General features: G+C 42.6%; 1 protein-coding gene and 1 long non-coding RNA gene across 2 annotated transcripts in view; one reads left to right on the forward strand and one right to left on the reverse strand.

Moving 5' to 3' along the window:
* Window positions 1-294: 294 nt before the first annotated feature.
* LOC133485456 (uncharacterized) lies at window positions 295-9119 on the reverse strand. Its single transcript, XR_009790696.1, has 5 exons — window positions 8706-9119; window positions 6683-7604; window positions 6102-6299; window positions 5093-5233; window positions 295-1305 (listed from the first exon to the last, which is right to left on the reverse strand). It is a non-coding gene; the product is annotated as an uncharacterized LOC133485456 (long non-coding RNA).
* A 1077-nt stretch (window positions 9120-10196) lies between these two features.
* Window positions 10197-23442, forward strand: part of LOC133485454 (E3 ubiquitin-protein ligase NEURL1-like) — a 30005-nt gene continuing 16759 nt past the window's right edge. The window contains exons 1-5 of the mRNA XM_061789153.1: window positions 10197-10214; window positions 10471-10555; window positions 10652-10949; window positions 14255-14622; window positions 16171-16492. Coding sequence (XP_061645137.1) covers window positions 10922-10949; window positions 14255-14622; window positions 16171-16492 — 718 coding nt within the window. The 5' untranslated portion in view covers window positions 10197-10214; window positions 10471-10555; window positions 10652-10921. The remainder of the gene's footprint in view (window positions 10215-10470; window positions 10556-10651; window positions 10950-14254; window positions 14623-16170; window positions 16493-23442) is intronic.

Below are 23442 nucleotides of genomic sequence, written 5' to 3' on the forward strand. Positions count from 1 at the left end.
ATGTCCGACAAAAGATGTTTGAGAATGTCCTTGAAACATCGGGCACTTATTGTTGTCACATACAGTATATGTATGTATGCAAGTATGCAACTGATTAAAAAAAAAAAAAAAAAAAAAATGTCTATCCTAAGAGGCCCTTGCTAGGCCCATTTTTAAGCATCTTTCAAAGTTTTTCAGGTGTCCATAAATCACAAAGCAAGAATCCTATTGATTTCAAAACATATCTTAGGTAGCTGAGGTCAATACACATTTTTTTGTACTTAATTTTCCAACCCGAATGGAGTTATTTTGCTGAGTGTAGTAAAGCAACCCTGTTGATTTTCAATCATATCACATGAAAGGTCCACACACATTGTTCTAATTTAGTTGTGTGTTTTCCTTTAGCTCAGCAAAACGTCTAATCTGTTTTAATGTAAATCTCCAATTTGAATTATGATTCCCCACACCCTTTGTGTCGGATCTTATCTTTGAAATTGCTCATAGAAAGTATAGTTCATCCATTTTATAGTAATATATAGTTGGGGCACAACCCGAAAGGGGGTTCGTTCAGTCCAGTGTGTCTATATTCAGCACATTGTCCTTCTTCAGCACATCTGGCTTTACTCACGCTGTCAAAATGACTTCATCTCCACACGTAAACACACACTCAGATTAAATACATTCAAATCAACAACAGGCATGTGGTTGAAACAAGTGACTGGTTGCAGAATGAACCCGAGAGCAGATAAAGTGAAGGTCAAAAAAACATTTAAATCTGTACTTTCCCTGACTACAGTCAAACGGAGCTAAATGAGGCCCCTTTTTTCCTCTCGTTCCTCATAAATCACACTAACAAGACTGTGGCTTAATCACCAACAATGCAGATAAGGAAATGGCTGTGGTGTCACATTTGGTTGTCAAGGAAACCAGTCAAAATTAGCCCAGCAACCACACGTAGTTAAGCAAAACCTACCTCCTTTATTGGCGACTTTTACTGGCAGGATATTTACATCCACACACACACAAGACAGTTGTTAATATGTAGTGTGTATACTGTACATACACGCAAATAACACATTTTTCACCTTTGTAAACGCAATGCAACAGCTCTAGCATTGCATCACATTAGACTATACAAGCGGTCACCATGTTGTGGCCCAAATTACAAAATTTACCGCAAAGTTCCAACTTTTCCAAGTGGTGGGCGTTGATACACGAGCAGAAACACGCACAAACACACGTCCCGCAGACTCAAGAGGGGCTCATGGTGACAGTGACAGCTCATATATTTGGGCGGCTGAGTTAGGCAAGCGTGTGATGGAGCATCTGTTTGACACAACAAATGGAAAAGAAAGAAGAAAAGAATTGTGAAGTAGACCCTGCACAGCCTCATCCCAAATTGTAACCAATAATGGACACGGCCATGGAAAATGCGGCGAGAGAAACTATCAACATTAATTCGACACTAGCATGTTTAACTAACAGTGACGTGCGAGCAGCAGTATAGTCGTGGTAGTAGAAGGAAGCGAGGCAGCAGGAGGACGCCGAAGAAGCTCATTTGTATCGGGAGGAGGCGAGCTGTCAGCCAGCTGTTTCACCTTGGTGACAGCTTCGTATGACTGCCGCTCACATGCGCCGACGCCACATCTGCTTGCACGAAACCGATCGATACCCTGCAGCCGAGCGCCATTTCTGCTGAATGTCACGAGGACAGTATCACACCCACTGGACACAACATTAGGTACACTTGCACAATCCAGTGACAAAACTGAGGCCTTTACTAGGATGATCATCTATTTTGGTGGTAAAGTGGTCCCTCGTTCATTGGTTGGGCTTAGGTTTCAGAACCTACTATGATCGACCAAAATCCACAAAGTAGCAACTATATAATTATTTTATTATTTATGTACATTTTAAAGCTGTATGCATAATACCAATACACAATATGCATGTTACGCGCAGGTATTTTTTGGGGGGGGTCGTCATCCTCAAGTTCTACGCTGTAGTACGATGGACTGACTGGGAGAACATGCAAACTCAACATGGGAAGGCCGAGTTGAAATTCGAAACCCTGAACTTACAAGAAGTTATTTTTAACTTTTTTTTTTTTTTTCTGAAAACATCAAGAATGTCATACCAGTAACAGTCACAAGTTTGGGCGCACTTGCTGTAAGAATATCAGGACATAGGACATTTATATTATTGTACACTGTAAAATCACAGTTTTTGGTTCATTTCACAGTTGCGAGGCCAAAGTGAGCTGCGTGTTCGTGTGACAGACGGTGTCGTGTCATCAGTGTCCTCTGCTGCAGTAGTGGTCACTAGAGAGGGCGTGTCTCTGAGGAGCACAACAATTGCACCAAGGCTCTGTCACAGCTGTTACTCAATGAGGAGGAACATCCTGACCTTGACGTGTGATTGTTTGGCCCACTTATCCTCTACTCTCTTTTACTCTCTGAAATGAGAATGGTTGTCTTCATCGATACAGATATTACAAAAAAATAATAAAAAAAACAAACTGTAACAAATTTCCTTTGGGTTATGGAAGAACGTAAAAACAACAACAAATTGAATTGGCTCATGCAACACCTCTTGCTTGGTGAATCCTCAAATTGAAGATGATACTTTGATGCCATGCTCCTTACACATCTGTCTGGTGTAATTTTTTTGTGTTTGGACCTCACTTGGATGCATTCCGTAGTTTTGAGTTTGTCGCAGTGGAAACCCTGGAATGGCTATTCAAACCCATATGGCCAACTTCCTGTTCAATTTTGCGCATGGGTCCTTGGAACTTTTCGCATCCTGTTACGATACAGCAGATATGTGCACGGACAACTGTGAAACTTGCTTGACGCCATCTGAAACAAATGAGGTTATCTTGGGCTATGTTCACACTGGAGGGCATGATGCCCATTTCGGATTTAAAAAAAAAAAAAAAAAATGATTTTAATCCGATCTTTTTCTGCAGTCGTTCACATTACAAGGATAAATGCGATTTCACTTCTGTTGTGGACGGAACACGTCCACATGCGCACAAAACCGTGTACGTGCGTACAAGTGCGAGGCGGCGTGTTTATGGAAGTAAATGCGGCCCCTCGCAGTGGTCTCATCATGACGCAATTGTGACGAATCCAAGGATTGACTGTTTTCTGCTGCTTCGTCAGCCATTGGCGTTGTGTGGCGTGTCTGCTTTGCTGAAAAATTGTGACGTTTGTCGCCTTTTGATGACGTATATGTCGGATGCGCGCCCCGTCAGCGTCCATGCTGCCCTCGCGTCAGATACAAATCCGATTTATATGCACCTATGAAAGAGGCCTGGGATGACCAATTTGATGCAGTGTGTAAAGTGTGGTCTAAGCACTTGACAGGCTAACCCCCGACCCCTTCAACCTCTGCAGCAATGTCGGCAGCACTCATACACGTTTTCCAAAAACAACCTCTGAATATGACGCTAAGTGCATGCATTCAATTTCTTTGGATGACCATGCCGATGCCTGTTCTGAGTGGAACCAGTCCTATTGAATCGCTGTACGGTCTTGGCCGCCGTGCTGAAGCTCAATTTCAGGGTGTTGGCAATCTTCTTTTCACCAAGGCCAGCTCTATGTCGAATAACATTTTTTTTTTTTTTTTTTTTTCTTCCAGCCCCCTCAGAACAGTTTGCCCTGAGGTGCCATGTGGAACTTCCAGTGATCATTATGAGAGAGTGATAACATCAGAATTAACACACCTGCTGTTCATTCACAACTGACACCGCGGTGTGAAGGGAAATGGCTCACTGGGCCCAATTTGGACATTTTCATTTAAGGGTGTACTCGCTTTTGTTGCCAGAATTTTAGACATTAGTGGCTGTGTGATGTGTTCTTTTGAGGGGACACCAAATGCACATTGTTATACAAGCTGTACATTGACTACTTTACATTGTAGCAAAGTATCATATCTTCAGTGCTGTCCCGTGAAAAGATAATTCAATATTTATAAAAATGTGAGGGGTGTACTCAATAATAATAATACAGGATCTCTTCTACTGGATGTCATTAGATTGTAGACCTAATATTGTGGCCCTAAAACGATACATCTCCTCATCGTAGAAATATGCTTTCCAGTAGCATTTGCCAGTAGTTACACAATGTACCAAAGTTTACCGTTTGTATACTTAAATATCTTGTAAACTTGTCATTGTGAGGACTTTTTGGTCTTAACTCTCCATCCCCGTGTTGAGGTTGTAATGATTTGTGTGGAAGTGGAAAGACGGCAATGAAGGAATTTGTAGCATCCGAGCACAGAGACTTAATTTACCACAAAAAAAACAAAAAAGTGTCATATGAAAAGGAAAAAAGGAATCATGTAACAATATGACATTACATATCAGTTGGGTTCTTCCTATGGTGTAGAAAAAAATAATAATCTGAAATTATAATAGATGGAAAATCTGGTCTAGATGAGCGTTTACAGGGGAAATGGGGGAATTTATATAATTTCATTATATAAATTTAAAATCAGTAGGGTTCCTGTGTTTCAAAATCAATGCAATTCTTGGGAGTCGGCATTGAGATATGATAATTGAGAGCCAGGAATTATACCAGGAATTATAATAAGCAAAAAAGCAATGCCTCCAGCAGTATACCATGATCATGACCCCAGACCTATTAAACACACCAAGACGGGAAGCGTCTGCGTTGTCAGGGAAAGTACAGATTGAATTATACATTACAGCCAGGTTTGATGGGTACGCTTAAATAGTTACTCATGATAAATGTCGCATTTTATTATAAACACGCTTTATTCACGCTTTGTTTACACCTTGCGCCGGTTCACATTCCGACGCGCTCTCGGCCGCATGCTTTACAGGCTCTATATTGGTCTAAACAATTTATAATAGAGCACTAACAATACTGCAAACAGCTGCAGTGCACGACACTGTGATACACCGTGCAAAAGTGTTGTCATGCTAGTGGTATGCACATCGTCGTAATGCTAGCGGTATGCACATCTAAAATCTTGCGTCAGTCTAATGGACATGGGTACGACATGATGACCAATGTAAATTTTCCTTCGATTTGATCAAACAATTCAACCGTTGCATGGGAAAACAAAAGTTGTTATTTTCAATTACCTGTAGCTTTTCACTCAGTACTTTTGCACACTGTCTTCATTGTCCTTATAATTGGCAGAGAGTCCACCTTTTGGGTGTTATGCAGATGAGTGACCTGCTTCGAAAGGCATGCGGTTCGAGCAATGACGCACAACTTGTTTCCTGGTAGGTATAAAATGTTGATTGGAAAAAAAAACAAACAAAAAAAAAACAAAACACACATCATCACAGTAACTCGAAAATGAAAGAGTAAACAGAAAGGTGTCAAGTCATGGATGGCATTCGACTTTTGACGCGCGCACAGAAAACGTATGAATATACAGTATAGATAAATATAACATCCTCAGCTGTATGGCGAGTTTTGGGTTCCACAGTCTTTGGAACAGCGAAAACGCAGCCCTCGTATTTCTGTCTAATTAAATCTCTGACCCCGAGTAACCCTCTGCTCAAACGTCTAATCCCTCTGAACAAATGTGAATCAAACGTGAAACTGGATCCGTACGACAGGTTAATAAACGTAAAGGTTTACAGCATTTGGTGCAAGTGTTCAACATGGAGCTAAATAGAAATAATCTGCCTTTACAAAGATAATACCGCTCACTTTTTGGGAACTTCATCATGGCGGAAAACTACAAAGCAGTTTGTGTCTGTATCCTGGTGGAAGTGTACAGTATCTATTTAGAAGGTCCTAAACACGACCTAACAAAACTTAGCTAGTTGTTTGTAAACTTGTTAGCTTGTTAACAACTGAATGCATCCTGCGAGTCGGTGGGAAAATGGAGTTCTTTTGCCATATAATAAATCCAATGATTGTTCCTTTCAGCTTCCTGGGGACAAACACATGATCGATTAAACTTCCTCTGTGTTATTTTATTTTATAAAACAAATTGTGTGCCCCTCTTGTGCCCGTACGGGGTCTGGGTCTCGCTGATGACCCCAGGTGAGGATCACCTGATGCTCTTGTGTTGCTTTGTGAGTATTCACACAGTTCAAATGGTGTTTTTTGTTCACTGAGAGTCAGAGTGCGTACCTACGTTATGACCAGCTGACAGGATGGTGACACACGTGACACCCCCACACGCGATAATAATCGACAGTTGCAGGAGGCGTGGCTCTTTGCCCACGGCGTGTTCAGACCTTTGACTGAGACGTTGGAGGCTTTTCAACATTGAAATTGGCGTGAAATGTGAGCCTTGCGCCGAGGTCGCCATGTCTAAAATAGTCATTCCTGCACAACAGGGAGGGTGGGTGTTCATTTTTACAATCACTGTTTTTGTCGAACCTTTGGGGAAATGTAAAACATTCCCTGGTCACATGGACCTGGATGAATAAAAAAAACATGCCACCATGCATGTCAAGCCTGTTGTTGGCAATGTCCCAACTCGCTGTCAGAACTGCTTATGCTGCCAAGTCTAATTCACAAGCATATTTTGAAACAAAAATAATAATGTACCGTATTTTCACGACCACAGGGCGCACCGTATTATGGGGCTCAGGCATGGTAAAACATACGGTAGAATGCGTGCACGCTAAAACAATGTTTTTAAAAAGGCAGTGGGAGTAAAACTGAGTTTGGTTGAACTTTATTAAAGTATTTAACAATGTACTCACGTTATGTTTTGATCAATCCTCATCCACAAATCCATCAAAGTCCTCATCTTCTGTATCCGAAGTGAACAGCTGGGCAAGTTCTCCAACAAACACGCCGGGTTCCCCCTCGTCATTGTCGGAGTTAGTCTCGTTGCCGGGTGGGCCGTTCAGCAATGATGCCTGCTTTCACGAAAGCTCGTATGTGCTTCAAAAGCAGATACGTTAGCCCAAGCATCCACAATCCACTCACGTATGGTGGCGTAACTCGCCCGGCGTTGCCTCCCTGTCTTAGTAAAGCTGTGTTCGCCATCTGTCTTCCATGGCTCCCACGCCGCTCGCGACTTCACTTTGAACGCCCTGTTTACACGGATGTCCAGCGGTTCGTCAAGCCTCCCGGAATGATGGCGAGTTCCGAGTTATTGCACTCAGTGGAATGGCGACTGTAGAGACGCTTCTCCCGGCTGTTCTTTGCTCATTTAATCCATTGCTCGAGTTGGTCTTCCAACTCGGGCCACCTCGCCTCGTTTGCGCGTTTTGGTTTTCTTTTCTCAGCTTCGTCTTCTTGACTTGGCGAAGCTCGTTTTCCTGCTTCCTCCACTTGCGAACCATGGATTCGTCGACCTTGATCTGATCTCGCAGCTGCTCGATTCCCATGTTCCTCCGCGTAACTGATAGCTTGACGTTTAAACTGTGCTTCGTAAGGGTCTCTTCGTAGATGACATTTAGCCAAAGCGATGTTGTTTTGCACAATGCACACCCCGGAAATGCTCCCAGTCAGTCAAGCGATTTAAATTTTTTTTTAAAAATTTTAAAATAAAAAAAAACACCCCGGCGCAATGTACGTACTGGGGTCGTGGCTTTAGCGTCCTACTTCACGCACCCTTTCCCCATCCTCAGCCACGTCCGCTTTTCCTCTGTGTAAGCAGCGTGTCAGCAGGAAATGCTAAAGAAATTAAAATAAATACATTTTTAAAAAGTCAAGCGGAGCGCTCATCACACAACAACATTTATAGATGTTGGAACTTAGTGCACACATAAGGCGCGCCGGATTATAAGGCGCCCCGTCCATTTTGGAGAAAATGTAAGACTTTCAAGTGCGCCTTATGGTCGTGAAAATACGGTAGATGTCCACTTTGCTGGAGAAGCGTTCCACCATATTTTTGGTGGGGATGTAGTTGCACGCGCATCTTGTCCTGGTAGCTCATTCGTGTTTTAAGTGTTTAAAAACACGAAAATCTCTTCTTCTTTTTTTTATATCGTTTCTGTATTTTCTCCATTGTCACTTTCAGTGACATCAGTTTAACCTGTCAGTTTCTGACAAATCGCTTTTCATCACGCCTGGGTTCTATTCGGCGCTCTCGCAGTTAACAACTGATCTATCAGGGATTTTGTTTTTCATGTCAAAGAGCCCTATTGATTTCACATGCATTTACTGTACAGTACAGAAGACAAGATCAAGTGGTTTCATTTTCACATATGTGGTGTTTGGCATCATATGAGCTGGCTGAGGTATAGTTTTTGTCAAAGATCCAAAATCGATCCATGTCTCATTATTTGTAGTCGGGATTTAAACACGAGCAGAAAACACTTTTAAACTTTCCGTTGCTTTGGTCAGGGCAAGTATGTACTGCTTCTTTTCCAAATACGGACCATGGCGGAGCAAATGCAGATTAATATGTCCGCTGTTCAGTATGGACGTCAAACATATTTTATCTGTTTGATTAATGTCAGCCGCAATCGGTTATGATTTAAAAGCGCTCATGCCCCTGAGACAGCACCTTATTTCACGGCCCTGGCTGCCCACGCACGTTATGTAATCGCCGAGGCCACCAGGCAGATTCCTGCAAGAAGCCTGCTGGGGGCGGCGACCATCACGCCGACCACGAACAAGGGTGTTCACTGTATTTCGATATAAACGTTTTATTCATGCAGGTTTTTTTTGTATATCTAACCGCAGCCGTCGCAGAGACGGATTATGACTTTAAAGCACACAGAGCAATGAACAGTGCCATTAAAACTTTTCATGTAGAGTGTGTTGCTTCACCATTTTATTTTCAGCTCCACCATCAGCGTGCGGCCTCAAGCCAATCATGTCCGTTGCGGAGTCATCACGGCAGATCCATCGAGCATCGTCTGTCATAACGCATCAGCGTTTTTGCCCCCGTCATGTGAGTTGAGGGTGTGTTCACAATCGAACAGGACATGCGGACGTGTTCACAGTTAACCAATAGCATTCACGATTATGTTAAATGCGAGAACGCACATTTTAAATGTTTAACGCCAAATAAAGTTACGATGTTCGAGGAGGCTTTTCCTGACATGTTTTTCTTTCTTTTTAGCAGAAGCCTGACGGTGTGCTAGAACACTGACTCCTACTTGGAACTGTTCATAATTCCCTCTTGACAAAGTTCCCCAGTTCCATCTGAAGACCAAAGCATGATGCTGCCACCACCATGCTCCAATGTCGGTATGGCGGTTTTTTAGTGTTGACCAGTTGTGTCTTTGCCCCAAACATAACATTTGGAATTATTGCCAAAACGTTCAACCTCAGTTACCCATAATATATTTTCACACGTTTGGGAGATTTCAAGTGAGGTTTTTTTTCTTTCTTTTCTTTATAAGATAAAGCTTCCACTGTCTTGTCAGCCTTACCTAATGAGCTTACACACACGAAGACGAAGAGAGCTTGTTGTCACATACTACTACTACTACTAAACAGCCAGTACTTGCCAAAAATTCCTGCGGACCCTTCAACATTGCCGTCACCCTCTTGGCAGCCTCCTCTGTCCAGTTTTCTTCTCGCCTTTTCATCAATTTTGAAAGGATGCCCAGTTCTTGGTATTGTCACTGTTGTGCTATATTTTCCAGCTTTTTTTTTTTTTTGAGGGCTGCTCCAGCAGCAGAATTTTTGGGAAATATAAAATCATTCATTAAGTGTATAACAACTGGATGCCAGCTTTGTTATCTCCCAAATGACTTGTTTTCATTCTATTTCTTTGTTAGTCAACAGAATTATTCAATTTACGCCCTTAACACTGACAGGCAATGAATCAAGGAAAACCCCAATTAATTTTGATATTGATTTAAAAAAAATAAAAAATAAAAAAAATTGTTGGAGGCTATTTTTAGGAATTAAATAGCTTCCAACTGCATTTGTTTTAAATTTAAATTTAATTCAAGCTTCTGGTTGGTCATAACTGTGTCACTTTCAGGGCTTAGCTGTTGTTTTGCCGTTTGCTTGAGAGCCGGCAAATGTGTTTTTAAAAAAAAATACAAACACCCACTTAAATATGTACTTGGACTGACTGGTAATCGGAAGTAGCCAATTCGGATCTTATAAGGTGATGGTCAAATTTAAACAAACGCCAGCAACTAACATATACAACAGCAGTTTATGGAACAGCATCATGATGCATTCAAGACTGCTTGGAAATCGACGTACTGTGTACCAGTTGGAGTTCACGAGGTCCGACCTGAAAGCTTTCAAGTCAAGCATCAACAAAAACAAAAACAAAAAAAGAAGAGGAAGACTACCGCACGACACACAAGGCAAGTAAGTAAAGTAGATAATTAGATGGCGTTGCAAACTATATTAACTGGCAGTCGCTATCATTTTTATAAAATAAATGTGTTCAAAATATGATTTTTAGTGCGTTTCTCTGGTTGCCGTCCACAAGTTGTTCCGTCGCCTCTGTTTGCGTGTAGTACAGCATTTGTGTTAGAATGACTTCCTCCAAACTTCTGCATGCCGAAAATAATCTCCAGGCGTTATAGCGCCACCTGTTGCTTTGGCGTGCTCTTCTTTGCAGCCTGAAGATATGCTGCTGCTGTCGTTGTTTTCAACTGCCCGGGACTATTCAAGTTTCCCTGTTAGGACATCATCTCCATTTTGAGGTGAGTTTCTGTTTAGAACACTTCCTGCATGCAAACAGAATACTGACGTGGGTCGACATTTAGAAAATACCCCTTTCAATCATTTTTTTTTTTAAGAGTGTTGCATGAAGGGTGCACGCGTTCAAATGGATGTTCCCGACAAGCTCCACCTCCACGCTCACCTTTTATGCAAAAGGGTGCATGCGTGGAGTGTGTGCGTGCCTACCAAACACACGACGCGCACCGTCATCTCGCACGCGACGCGTTTCGAAGCAGTCAAGGACGCGCGGTGGTACGCGATCGTCGCGGATGCGCCGCTAAGTTCGGAGTGGAGAAGACCGTGAACGCACCTTGCGTCCAGCAGCAGCAGCAGCAGCAGCAGCAGCCATGGGGGCCCAGATGACCAGACACTATAGTAAGTCCAGATCATGGTATTATTATTATTAATATTATTATTATTATAATTTTTAAAGCACATTCAACACCATTGTTGTTTTTTTAAAGTATTGTCCGTATAAGCTCTTTGGCTTGTAGTTTTAACGTCCTCCAGGCTACTTTTGGAAAGAAAAAAAAAAGAAAAAAACACATGAAGATTACTTTGCAAATAAAACATTAATGTCATGCAAGTTCTTACTTTTCGCCTCACCCCATCCCTTGCCCTTGTTGAGTCGCCTGCAAATTGTCTTCGTTGTTTTTGACGGTTGCTTCTTTTGCTTTATATAATGCAATGGGATGTAATCAAACAGATACATGGGACTGCTTCTAGTCACTACAAGCTGTAAGGCTTCCCAGCAACATGATTCAGTCAGCAAATTGTTTAACAGATATTCAAGGTTTTCACATCACTTGGTACTTCACTAGTACAGAGTGGACATGCTGAGCTTGACAACATCCAATTACACACATCATGTCAATAATTGCTCAACGTAAATGTAAATATTTATTCTGCAAATGTGTTTCAGCCGCCATTGAAGAAAGACAAAATGCTGGTCGTAATGTCAAAGAGTTAGCCCATAATAACAAATAACTCTACATGGGCCACATGCCAAATGTTCAATATGATTATGAAAATAGAATATACATGATGTTTTATGTGCCGTACACCCGATTAAAAAATAAATAAATAAATAAAATAAAATGAAGGAAACACATTTGAACACATCTTTGTACTGCTAAGTGTGCAACTGTTTGGCCACTTCTAATAAGACCTCACAGTTTAATTTATCTGCTACATTTTCATGATGACCGCACAATTCTGACGAGGACACAAAAGTCACTTTATAGTGATGTTGACCCAACAGTTTGTTCTTTGTTTTATTGAAATAAATGAGAACATGTTGGCGTCTGTACGGCAGTTAGATCAGAGCTGCAAAGCAGACAGACAGATGGACTCAGTCCTTGCCAAATTTCACTTCGAGGGCGTGTTGGTGTTGAGTCGCGCTATCAGTTCTGTCTTGGAAATTCTTGGCCGCCCGACGGCATACTCTCATCCTCCTGGAACCCGAAACTTCACATATCAATAATCCCTGTCAGGGTCTTCTTGATCCTCTTGTCCCGCTCAAGTGCCCATCAATCACTTGGGGTCTAACCTCACCCTGCGTGTTTGTCATTTTTAAGTCCACCGCCACCCCAGTGTGATGTAAACAAGGAGAGTGATGATGTGCATCTTGAAGGCGAACCTCAAAACTTAACGCAATGGGCAGTTCATTAGGTACACCTGTACACTCTAATGGCGTCCAATACTGGAGCTGTTTTAAAGAATCAAGTCGTAAAGTAACGCTCATTTTGGATTGATGCAGTCCGATTTTATTTATTTTATTATTTTAGCAAATCATTAACGTGTTGCATGGTGTTTGGTTAGTTACCTGAGTGGATATGAGTACCCTATTGCTGTTTGATGTTGTACACAACTGCAAAGTACAACCACAATAATAAACATATTTTTAAATGACTACTTCACTGACACTGTCAATTAAAACTGAGCCGTATTAACTTTTGTAAGACAGGCTCATTGCAACAGTGCAGTTAGATCTCCTAAGATTGTGTAGGTGTATCGAATGAAGTGTATTTGTTCACATGGACAGCTGCATAATACGTATTTCATCTGAACATTGGAAAGTACCATTGAAGGACGCGCTTAACCAATACTTTCACGTAAAGCCAACATGTTGAACAACATTTCGGAGAGATTGTGAACAGAACTGGCAGTCAAGTCAGGCTACGTTCACGCTTGTCATTTGGTACTCTGGTCCATGGTGCCTTTGGAATCAAATGCTTGGTTCACTTAGCGTTGACACTGGCATTCTTAAAACGTCGAAATTCGATTGGACGACTTTTTTCTTTGGTCCGAGTAGAGTTCACATTTTAGCGAACGCGAACCCAGCTGTTCCGGTCCGTTTGAAACTGGAAGCGCTCTCAGTGCTCACCAGGTTTGCGATATTAGTAGTCACACTTGACCAAACGCAATTGTACAAACCTCACTAATGGGGAAACCACAGCGGAATTCGCCTTAACCGTGTGTAAGTGTGAACATGGACGTCAACATTGTGTTAACATCCTCTGTTAAATTCTGGGCCGACACAATCATGTTTTGTTTTCGACTAGACACGACGTATGACGTGACATCACACGTGCGGTATGGTGGAAGTATTTATCGTGGCTTTGACCAGGACAATTGAGAGCATGCGAGTAGAACTAGAAATGCTTTGTTGATTGTGATTCTTGGCCAACAAGTTTAATGGAGATTAAATGTCAACTGTCCAAATTGCACGTTAATCTGCCGCGTGACACTCCTGGAATAGAAACAACGGTGATGTGTCTGAAGTGGCACCCAATCAGCCGTTACCAATCCCAACTGTCTCGGGTTGATTGATAATTTGTCTCTGGGGTGCAAACCTCTTGACATTCCAAGGTCGAGCATAGCAAAGCGAGAAAAGCGTGCTTAAGTGCAGGCGTCAAAACACAAGGAAGCGTTAGTTTGACGTAAAACATTTGTCTTCCTGCTTCTCGGTTCTGCTGAATGTGTCTTGGACACCTTATGATCGTTGATGAGATGTCAGTGTTGACACATTAATGAGAACTTGTGGCCGCGTGACTTTGTCAACAACACACAAAGAAAGAAGACCCTGATGGAAAGCATCATCGTAATTATAATTTTAAAGTCAAATCAAGCTTATTTGTATAGCCCTTAATCACAAAATATCCACACAGGCGTGTGTTATTAGTAATCCCACTCGTGTTCGAGGCAGGACATGTCCCGCTGTGATATGATTGGCTCCTGTATCGCGGGAAGAGCAGGCTATGCAAATGTAACAAGATGACCATTCTATATTATACTGAGGTCACACACTTTTTTTCCCCCCGTCAGGAAGCAGTAGGGCTTGCTGCCAGCCAATCATATTGTAGTACCAGATGTCCTGCAGCCAATCATATTGCAGCAGGATGATGCCTACAACATGAGTGGGATTCCTAATAACGCAGGCCCACAGTTGACAAAGATTGGCGACATCCACTGATATAAACTCCACCAGCGAAAGCATAACGGTGTCGTCTTGTGTCACAAAAGAAAAACCTTAGTCGCTTTGTTTATTTTTTTCAGCTGTTTTATTTTTTTCAGCTTTGCTGTGCAATGAAAAGCATTTACCTCCAAACATCAGCGTATAAACGTTTTCACTGTATGAGTTACACAGGTGTTGATTTAACAATAATTATGTGTCACAGATCTCATGCACGGACCGGTTCCCATCACGTCTCTTCCGTCCGGCTCACTCTATCACAACCACAACTCTGACTGTTCGGTTCCCGTCATGGCTCTGCCATGCGCTTCGCACCGCCACTTGCAGTTACACTGCCCGGGTCCGAGCTTCACTGTGTCAGCGCCCTCAAACCACAGCAAGCAGCTATGCCTGCCGGCCTATCAGCCGTGGGTCCCCCTCAACGAGCCCCCTCTGCTCTTCCACCCGACGGCGAAGGGCTCGCAGATCGTCATGGACGAGTCGGAGAGAAGCGTCACCAGGAGGGCCAGCTTCTGCAACGGCATCGTCTTTAGCAACAGATGCGTGGCTGTTAACGAGGTGGTCCGGCTGAAGGTGAGCCAGATTACGTGTCATGTTTCTATGGCAACACACCTCCTTTGTCTACTTGGTTGCCTCTGGGAGCTTATTCTTTTGCCATCGTTTTATCCATCCGTCTGGTCGTCCATTTATTTGCCCGTCCATTATCACCCATCTTCTAACTATTTGTCCATCAGCCATCCATTTGTCTAATCATCTTATCAGTTTTTATGCATCTTTCAACCAATCCATCCAGCCATAGTCCATCCATTTTTAAGACCATAGATTACGTCCCATCCATCAATTGAGCAATCATCTATCCATTTATCTGTTCATCCATCAACCATCCATTTGTCTATCAATTGTTAAACGCTTCTATCCATCAACCAACCAATTAAACCCCCCATTGTTGATTCATTATCCCGTCCGTCCATCCATCGACCCTTCAAACTCCATCTATCATTACAGTCCAGCTACCAATTTAGCCATCATCCATCCATTTGTTCGTTCGTCTGACCAACCATCCATTTTTTCTGTCCAGCCATCATCTACCCATTGTTAAACCATCTATCATCCATAAACTAATCAATTCCCCCATTGTCTATCCATTTACCATCCATCCACTGTATAGTTTTTCCATCCAGTTAGCAGCTCATCTATCCCCAGTCCCATTTATCAATTATTCATCATCTATCATCCATCCATTTGACTGTTCGTCCATCAACCATCCATTTTCTATTCACCTATCGTCTCACTCACCGTATCCTACCACTGTCTAGCCACATCCCATCTATCCATGTAACCATCCATCTATCCCTTTGTCCAACCCTCCATCAATTTCTTATCTCTCGTCGTCATCATGCAAATCCTCACCCTCTTAATCAATCTACCCATCCATCTGCCATTCATCCATCAAATATTTTCCAATACCTCCATTTACTACCCTCTGTCTCGCAACTCATCCTGTAACCATCCATACAGCCACCAATCACCCATCCATCCAATTGTTAATCCATCCATCTTTGAACCTAAGTGCCCATCTAGCCACCCACCCATCAACCCATTTTAACTATGTTGTATGTATGAACAGTATTGTCTTTTACATGTTTCTATGCTGCAATATTAGGATAGATAGCAGTCATTTTGTGAGACCGTGAGATAAAATCCTCCTTCACACCTACTCGTCTTCTCACCTCTTTTCTCTCCTCTCGAGTTTTCTCACTTTTGTATTTGTATTGGCCAAAGAGGCAGCTCAGCACAAGTTTCCACTACACATATCAGGCCATCTATGTCTCGAAAAGGGAGCGCACTGCAGAGCTTGCCGTTTGAGGAATGCTGTCGTCTTTGTACAGCAAACGCAATTTGATAGGGAAACGTTTGCAGTGCAGGTGATTCGCTAAATAATCATTCCTGGTTCAGCTTTGTTGAGAATGGACATGCTAAGTTAAGATTTTAGCTCATTCATTTAGATCTTGCCTTAAAATGCATTACCAAGTTGCTTATCACCCAAAGATATGATTTAATTTGAATTGTTGTTTTATAACCCTCCAATTTGTCTTAATATTTCTTTAATGTCGCCCCCAGATCACGCATACCAACTACGTCTGGCAGGGTGCTCTACGCATTGGTTTTACAACCAAAGACCCGTCAAGGATGAACCCCAAAAGCCTGCCCAGGTATTCTTGTCCCGATCTGGCTTCTAAGTTCGGTTTCTGGGCAAAACCCTTGCCAGAGGATCTTCTCTGTGCCGAGACTGTCATCTCGTTCTGGGTGAACAAGAAGGGTCGGGTGCTCTACCGGATCAACGCACGCAACTCCAAACGGTTATTCAGGCAGGTTAACTCCTTCCTTCCATTGTGGGCTCTCGTTGACGTCTACGGAAAGACCAAGGGAGTCCAGCTTCTCGGTGAGTGTACATCATTACTACCTTTCCTTTTCAACAGAAACACATGTACATCTGATGCTCCGTACGTATGAACAGCTGCTCCCATCTTCCTCACGCCCCCACCAAAATAGCTCAGTGGAAAAAGATGGTGGGAGATTAGGTAGATTGTAAACGCCACGCTTGTTAGTCACAAGCAACTCTCCCTGAAGGGATTTTTCAAAGTTTAAAGGGTCGCTGGATGAAAGAAAACGAGCGATTGAGACATCTGCGATCGGCATCTTCTCACTGATTCACTTCTTGTAAGTTGGTTTTGAGAAGGGTTCATGAAGGAACAGCTGTGTCCAATTTTTGAAAACAATGCAAAAATAACAACGCAACTGTTGCGTTGTCTTAACTCTTCGAGTACTTATTTATAACCCTTTTCGAGAGCGTTTCTGCTTCTCATCTCAGAATAGAGGCTGTCGGCACTGCAAATAAAAATAGAAGAGGCTCCTGTACGGTGGAGTTCAAACCATTTAACCTCATTTCTCGCCGTGCGGTTGAAAGCAAGTGGCATGCGCTATCTGGCGGTGGGCTTCCTGCTATCCAGCGCCAGAGTGCGATTATCTGAGGTTCGCTGGCCTTGCGGTGATGCCCGGCTTGCAGCTCTTGTGCAAGGACAAGTGGAGTGTGTTGGTCATCTCGGGATGACTGATGATGTCAGGTCTGCTGGGGATGTTTTTTTACCCCCCCCCCCCCCCCCCCCAAGACAATCAAGCCTGTGGAATGTCTCACTCTTGGGATTTGAATGTGGCTGCATGTGAGCGCCTAAAAAAGAGGTGTTATGCATCACATGCACCCAGAATATTAGCAAGGTTGTTTTTTTTTTAACCATTTTTAATAGCTTTCCTTGTACAGGTATACTCTCAGTTGATGCGTTTGTAAAGAACGTCCACGTCCCTCCTGGTTTTGTTCATGTTTACATGTTTATGAGGTAACTAAAAAGACATTTCATGTTTTACATGAGGACGTGTTTGGAACTGTGCCAAGACCACCTCGAAGTTTCGGACTGGTCCATTTGGTGCGCTCTAGAGTGTGTTCGCTGTGTTTACACCTATCCAATTGAACATCACCAAGGAGGGAAACAAACTGTAGTTCAAGGAACAGAAACTAAAGGGCCCTTAAAGCCTGTTGAACCTGTTGATGAACTACATCTCCTCAGTGCTTGATTAAATTCAAATCATGCATTTGGTGTCCTCATAGCTTAAACACGCGAACGCCACACCAGCTGCGAGAACAAGCCCAGTTTCCACCTGCTGCGGATGAAGCTATCTGACAATCAGCCTGCGTCCGCAGCAGTTGTTTCTGCGGGATATAAATGGAGCGTGGCGCTGTGAGTGAGCTCGACGGAGTGTAGAGAATGGCCCAGCTCGAATGACCTTGGTTTTATTTGAGATGTGAGATGAATGCGGCTGATAGGAGGGAGTTAGTTTTGGGTGGGCTTCATGGAGCCCAAGCCATCAGGAAAAAGAACAATACGGGAAAGCATTTGAGGTCTGCTTAGTTAAAGGTACAACAACGGCCGATGCTAAGAATATTTACTTAAGCATTGGATTAGTGTTACATTAAGTAGGCAAATGCTTTCAAAAGTATCCTGACAGTTTTCTGAAGTTGTCTTTTTATGTCAAGCATATTGTCATGGTGCAATGAAAAGCAAGTATCTCTCTCTTTTTCTTTTATCCAAAAGACAAAGAAAAGTCATTTTTGTTGGTTTTGTGACAAAAAGAAGAAGAAAAAACTGGACCATCATGATTTTTGAAAAAGGTTAATTGAATAGGTGGGCAGTCATGGCATTTGAAGTTTAGACAAAAGGCAGCCACAAACGTCAAATACATTTTTGTGGTCCAATTAAAAGCAAACGTGTCCAACATTGCCGAGTTTTTACGATGTTTCCCAATACAACGAATTGGAGATACATTCATGGTTAAATAAGGCCAATCTTAATGAATACAGGAACAATTATGGGATAATATGAAGTTAATTCAGCAAGCTTAATGTCTCATAAGAATATTGTAGTAGCGTTATAATCAATTATATGAAGTGGACATATGAAATTAACATCTAATCCCAACCTTTTAATTCAACCATTTAGAATTATTTCATGAATCATCCGCCACAAGACGACAATTGATAGTATTTTTTCTCAGGACGCTTAATTATTGACGCTTCTTAAGGTCAACATTAACCTTGAGGTCAACTCTTTATTATTGGTAAGACTGCACTTAGTGGGGCTAAAGGCAAAACAAATATGTCGTCTATTCGTTTTTTCTAGCCCTACGTATGCTCTGTTAATGCTATCCAGCAAAAGTCTAGCGTTTTAAGGATGTTTTCAATGTTGCTATCGGGTCCGTAAAGGCCCCGCATGCAAGGAGTCGAGGGTCAACCTGAGATCAATGAGCTGGCCTGAAAGCTGAGACATCATTGTATAATGGAGGAAGCTAAATTCATCCGGAGAAGTCAAATTTGAGACTTGGGGGGGAAATCTCTTGCATCATCACCTACTCGCACAGATATCAATCATGGTGAGAGTGCCTTGTATGCTTTTTGTACGGAACCAACCACTCTGTTGAGCATTTTGGCGGAAACACAAAAGCGTCCCTTCAAGTGTGCTTTCTGTCGTATTTGTTTGATGCACTTTGGCCAAAACGCCCCTGCGCAATATTCGGTAAGTCTTATAGTGCGAAAGTCTTGTTCCCGCCGTGCTTGCGTGGATTATTTTCTATCATTTGCACACTTTCTGGCCATGTGCGCGCTTTGAGTGGACTAACCGTAAAAGGTGGGCGCTCCCTCTCATATCTGGCCTTGTGCAGATTCTGCCGAAGACAGATTCTGCCGGGTTTCCTCTTACATGCTCCAAAAACTATAGTCAGTCTAGCACCTCGGGAAGGCGAAACGTCATATTGCACGTTTTGCTTCGCTCCCGTGCTACAATCCTCCCCGACGACTGCTGGCGGCCCGGCGGCTGACTCGGCACGCTGATGGACACCTCGCCGTACCATCGCCGACTGCTCGACGGCCGTAATGTGTCCTGACCACATTTCAATGGCAATCGCTTGTCTGAAGAAAACTCCACATTACGGGAATTCTACCCACCTGCAGATTTCAATGAATCTCGCCTCTCGAGCCATTACGCGCAAACTGGCCGGGTGGTGTGTCAGAAGACATTATGGCAGAATCGGCATATATTTAAAACGCGCAAGCCAAGCACGTAAAAAAACCGGCTTTCGCAACAACGAGAGACTATAGCCCAATGTGTATCAACTGGAATATTTTGCAGAATTGCAGGATAGGGAACCTAAACAGTTATGGAAAATTCTATATACTGTATAATATGAATACACTTGGAGTTAAAACACATTGAGCACAGTCACGCAGGAGCTGCTGTCGGCCACCGCTGACGCCCAAACACTCACATGCAGACTTGCTGATGTCAAGCCCCACCTCTTAAAGGCATATGCGCATGTATTTTCTATACATTTTTTGCTTGTTCAGATGTTTCCAATGTGTTTTAAAGTGTGTTTTAGTCAGTTTAAATGTGCTTAAACATAGTAAGAAAACATATATATACATATGGGCTCTCTATACTATACTGTGTGGGTCTGGAATGTTTGCAAAGGTTCCGTAAATTAGGTCACATGCTACTTTCAGTTTTTTTCCCCTAAAGTGGCGCACATGTGGGAATGTTATACATTCCTGTTGTCACAAAAAGTAATGTAAAAGTAAAGTAAATTTTGTCAGGCTGCGACTGTTTGTCTAACAGTCTCGAAAGACCATACTGGTTCGTACACGCATGATGGATTCCTGCCAAGTTACGTAAGGCCGTTAAGTCAACCGCATCGTTTGATGGATGCAAGAAACTCAACTGGGGGTTTGTTGACTTGAGTTGGATGAGTCACTTGATCACTGACTTGGTGCCAATGGTCCACAAGGCTGAAATCAACTCGTTTCTCTTGGACTGTGGAGAAGAAACCCAACGTGTCTTTCTTAGCTCTCAGGTAATGAAGGCGAAGGTGAGGACAACTGTCATTACATTGAAACTGGAGAGGAGATAACCTGCTGTGTTCTTTTATTTTTCTTTCTAGTACAGTAACTCCAAATGGTTTGGTTTATGTCCCAGGAGACCAGGCTGGAGGTTTGCTCGGGAATGTTTTGGGGGGAATAACTGTAGCCTGTTAGCATGTCAGCATTTTAGCGATTCTCATTATATTAGTACTATAATACAGCATTTTAAAATGGTCCATTTATCATATTCTTGAGTTCACATTCTATATTGTAACATTTTGACGAATTGGGCTGCTTTTCAGTTCAGCATTTACACGCATTTCTAGTAAAAATTGCATTCTCTCTTGTTTACAGATAAAGTCTTCCTAAATAGTAGTTATAAAAGTGCCCAGCTTTGATTGATGCTGTCTGAGAGTACTCTGGTTCCCTTATTTGAGCTATGCACAAGAGGGACAAACTGTAGACTAACTTCTAATTGTGATGCAGTGCAGCTCTCCAACCGCAACAATAAATGCATTGTTAAATTTACACCACTTTTAAACATTTTATGGATGGAACGGTTAATACGGTTATAAACCTTGTCCATCAACCTGTCTCCTATTACGATTGACAGGTCCCAGCATACATTTTGACGGGGTCAACAAATCAAATCTCGGCGATGAAATGCGAGGTTTCATCTGAGCCCTGCTTGCTTTTTGGTGCAGTGACCCCATATTTTTTGTGCCTTTGCGTCATTCAACTGCGCATTCGTTTTGTTAGCGTCACAAATATGGCCGCATGTTATTGTTGTCATCTGGACTCTAAACTCAATCATAGAGATAAACGAGAGTGCTATATGGCAGCTTGGCGTGGCACACAAACGTATACGAGGTCAACCCAACGACATTGTGTTGTTCTTTGCTTCTATTTGCGTTCACTGGCGTCAGCTTGCTTATTGTTTCACGTGTCAATAAGGGATTACTTGGGCCTGTCACGTGTTTGTTTGGGGAATAAAAGGGTTTTAAATATAGAGCGCTCTGATACAAGTTACGTACTGGATGACACATTCGGTCACCTTGTTGGCAAGTATGAAGAATGCTATAGTCAGTTTTGCGAGCAACCAACTCCGTCCATCCATCCATTTTCTTTTCCCGCTCTACAGCTAGGGTCACAGGTGAGCTATAGCCTATCCTATAAGGTATGGCGGGGGAACATTGTACAATGCAAATGACTCTTTATCGATCTGGAGCTATCGCTACATCATCTTTGGAAGTTTACCAGCCTGCTTTGTCCCTGGCGAAGCCTCGCCTGTCTGTCGGACCGCGACAGGAAGCTTCCGTCACGCTGCTGCCTGGCTATCATCTGATGGCCAATGCTAGCTAATCTTCAGCTAACATAGCACTCCCGACATACTCAACATTATAATTAGTTATTGTTAAGCGTCTTTGGGTCCCTTGAAAGGCACTATATACAATAAATCTAAGCTTTTATGATTCTTGATGGTCGGTATAACTTTTCTTTTTTTTACTAGGTACTCGTATAAAAACACAAAAGTTGCTCGGACTTGCTCTGCTCAATCCCAAGCCTCCAACAACAACAAAGTGTACATTTCAGTTGCATTGTAACTACATGCAAAGTCATCGATCACGAGTGTGTTTCTAGCCAAAGGCAAATTGCTGTCAGTGAGGCAGAAAGGCAAATATGGTGTAATCATTAAGCCGTTTTCCTGAGATCTTATCCAATGATACAAAAAAAAAAACCAATGAAACGTTGTTCCTTTCTTTCCTGTAAATATTCAGTGTCTGATCACAGCAATTAATCATTTGAAGAAGAGAAAAAAAACATTCTTTCAAGGGAATGGACATTTAAACCTGATTAGAACTGCCGGTATTTATAAAAAAAAAAAAAAAAAAGATCCTTTCCCAAGGTTTCCACTTTAGGAAATCACTAAAGTGTTTAACCTCTCCTCAGGTCCAGCGAGAGGACACTGATGGTCCACGTTGATACCCTTAAAAATCATAAACCCGGTGACACACTGGATTTGACTGGTTCAAATCATGTTTGACTTCCCAGAACGTACCTTTATATGCTAACCCACTTCCAAAAATCTCCCCGAATTGCTGCCTACTGCTGCCATCTGTCACTAACGATGTGCAATGTACCAAATGTTATGTAATCAACATATGCAATGGATAAATTTGAATAATAATTTGGCTGTGGTTATATGACAGTCTAGTCTAGTCTGTTAAAACAACCCTCTACCACGGTAGAGTGCTGGCTCGCTAGCCCGAGAACCATAGCATCCGATAAGTCCCGGCCTCGCTAGGTTTTGTCATGTGTGGATCCACATAACATAGCAGTGTAGCGGTCTAACAAGCTAACAGGCTAGCAAGCAGGCCGGCGGCCGGGTCTTCTGGAATGACTGTGCTAAGTATTTATGTATCGGCGGAGGGCCGATGTGGTATTAGAATGAAAGCGGGCAACTCTAATTCAGACTTGACGCGTTATAAGTGGCTGCTTAAAAATCTGTGATACAGCTTGGGCACAACTTCCTGAGGTTATGGACAGCGCGCAGTAAACTACTTTATAAGTATGAGCTGAGTTACCACTGTTTTCATTGGATTTTGTTATATTTATAGCCTAGAAGGGTTTTCACGCAAATGATTTGCTGTAATAGCGACTTAGCTACTGCATTAGCATCGGAAAGTGATAGACGAAGGCTACGTCGCCACCATGAGAACGGAACTCCGTCGTGAACCGAGGGTCCCCCTTGTTAGTGTTTGCCAGAGTTCCGTTTGAAGTGATGTCAGGGTTTGGCCTCGATTCGTCCCAAGCAAAATAAACGCCGCTTGCGAGGCAGCTGCTAGGATTTGACGGGTCCTGGCGGACTCTCTGTGAGCCAGCGTTGAAATTGTAATGAAGTTTGTCACTTTTGGATCTTAATGGCTTTG

Source organism: Phyllopteryx taeniolatus, chromosome 11, assembly GCF_024500385.1.
Source record: "Phyllopteryx taeniolatus isolate TA_2022b chromosome 11, UOR_Ptae_1.2, whole genome shotgun sequence".
Taxonomy (NCBI): Eukaryota; Metazoa; Chordata; class Actinopteri; order Syngnathiformes; family Syngnathidae; genus Phyllopteryx; species Phyllopteryx taeniolatus.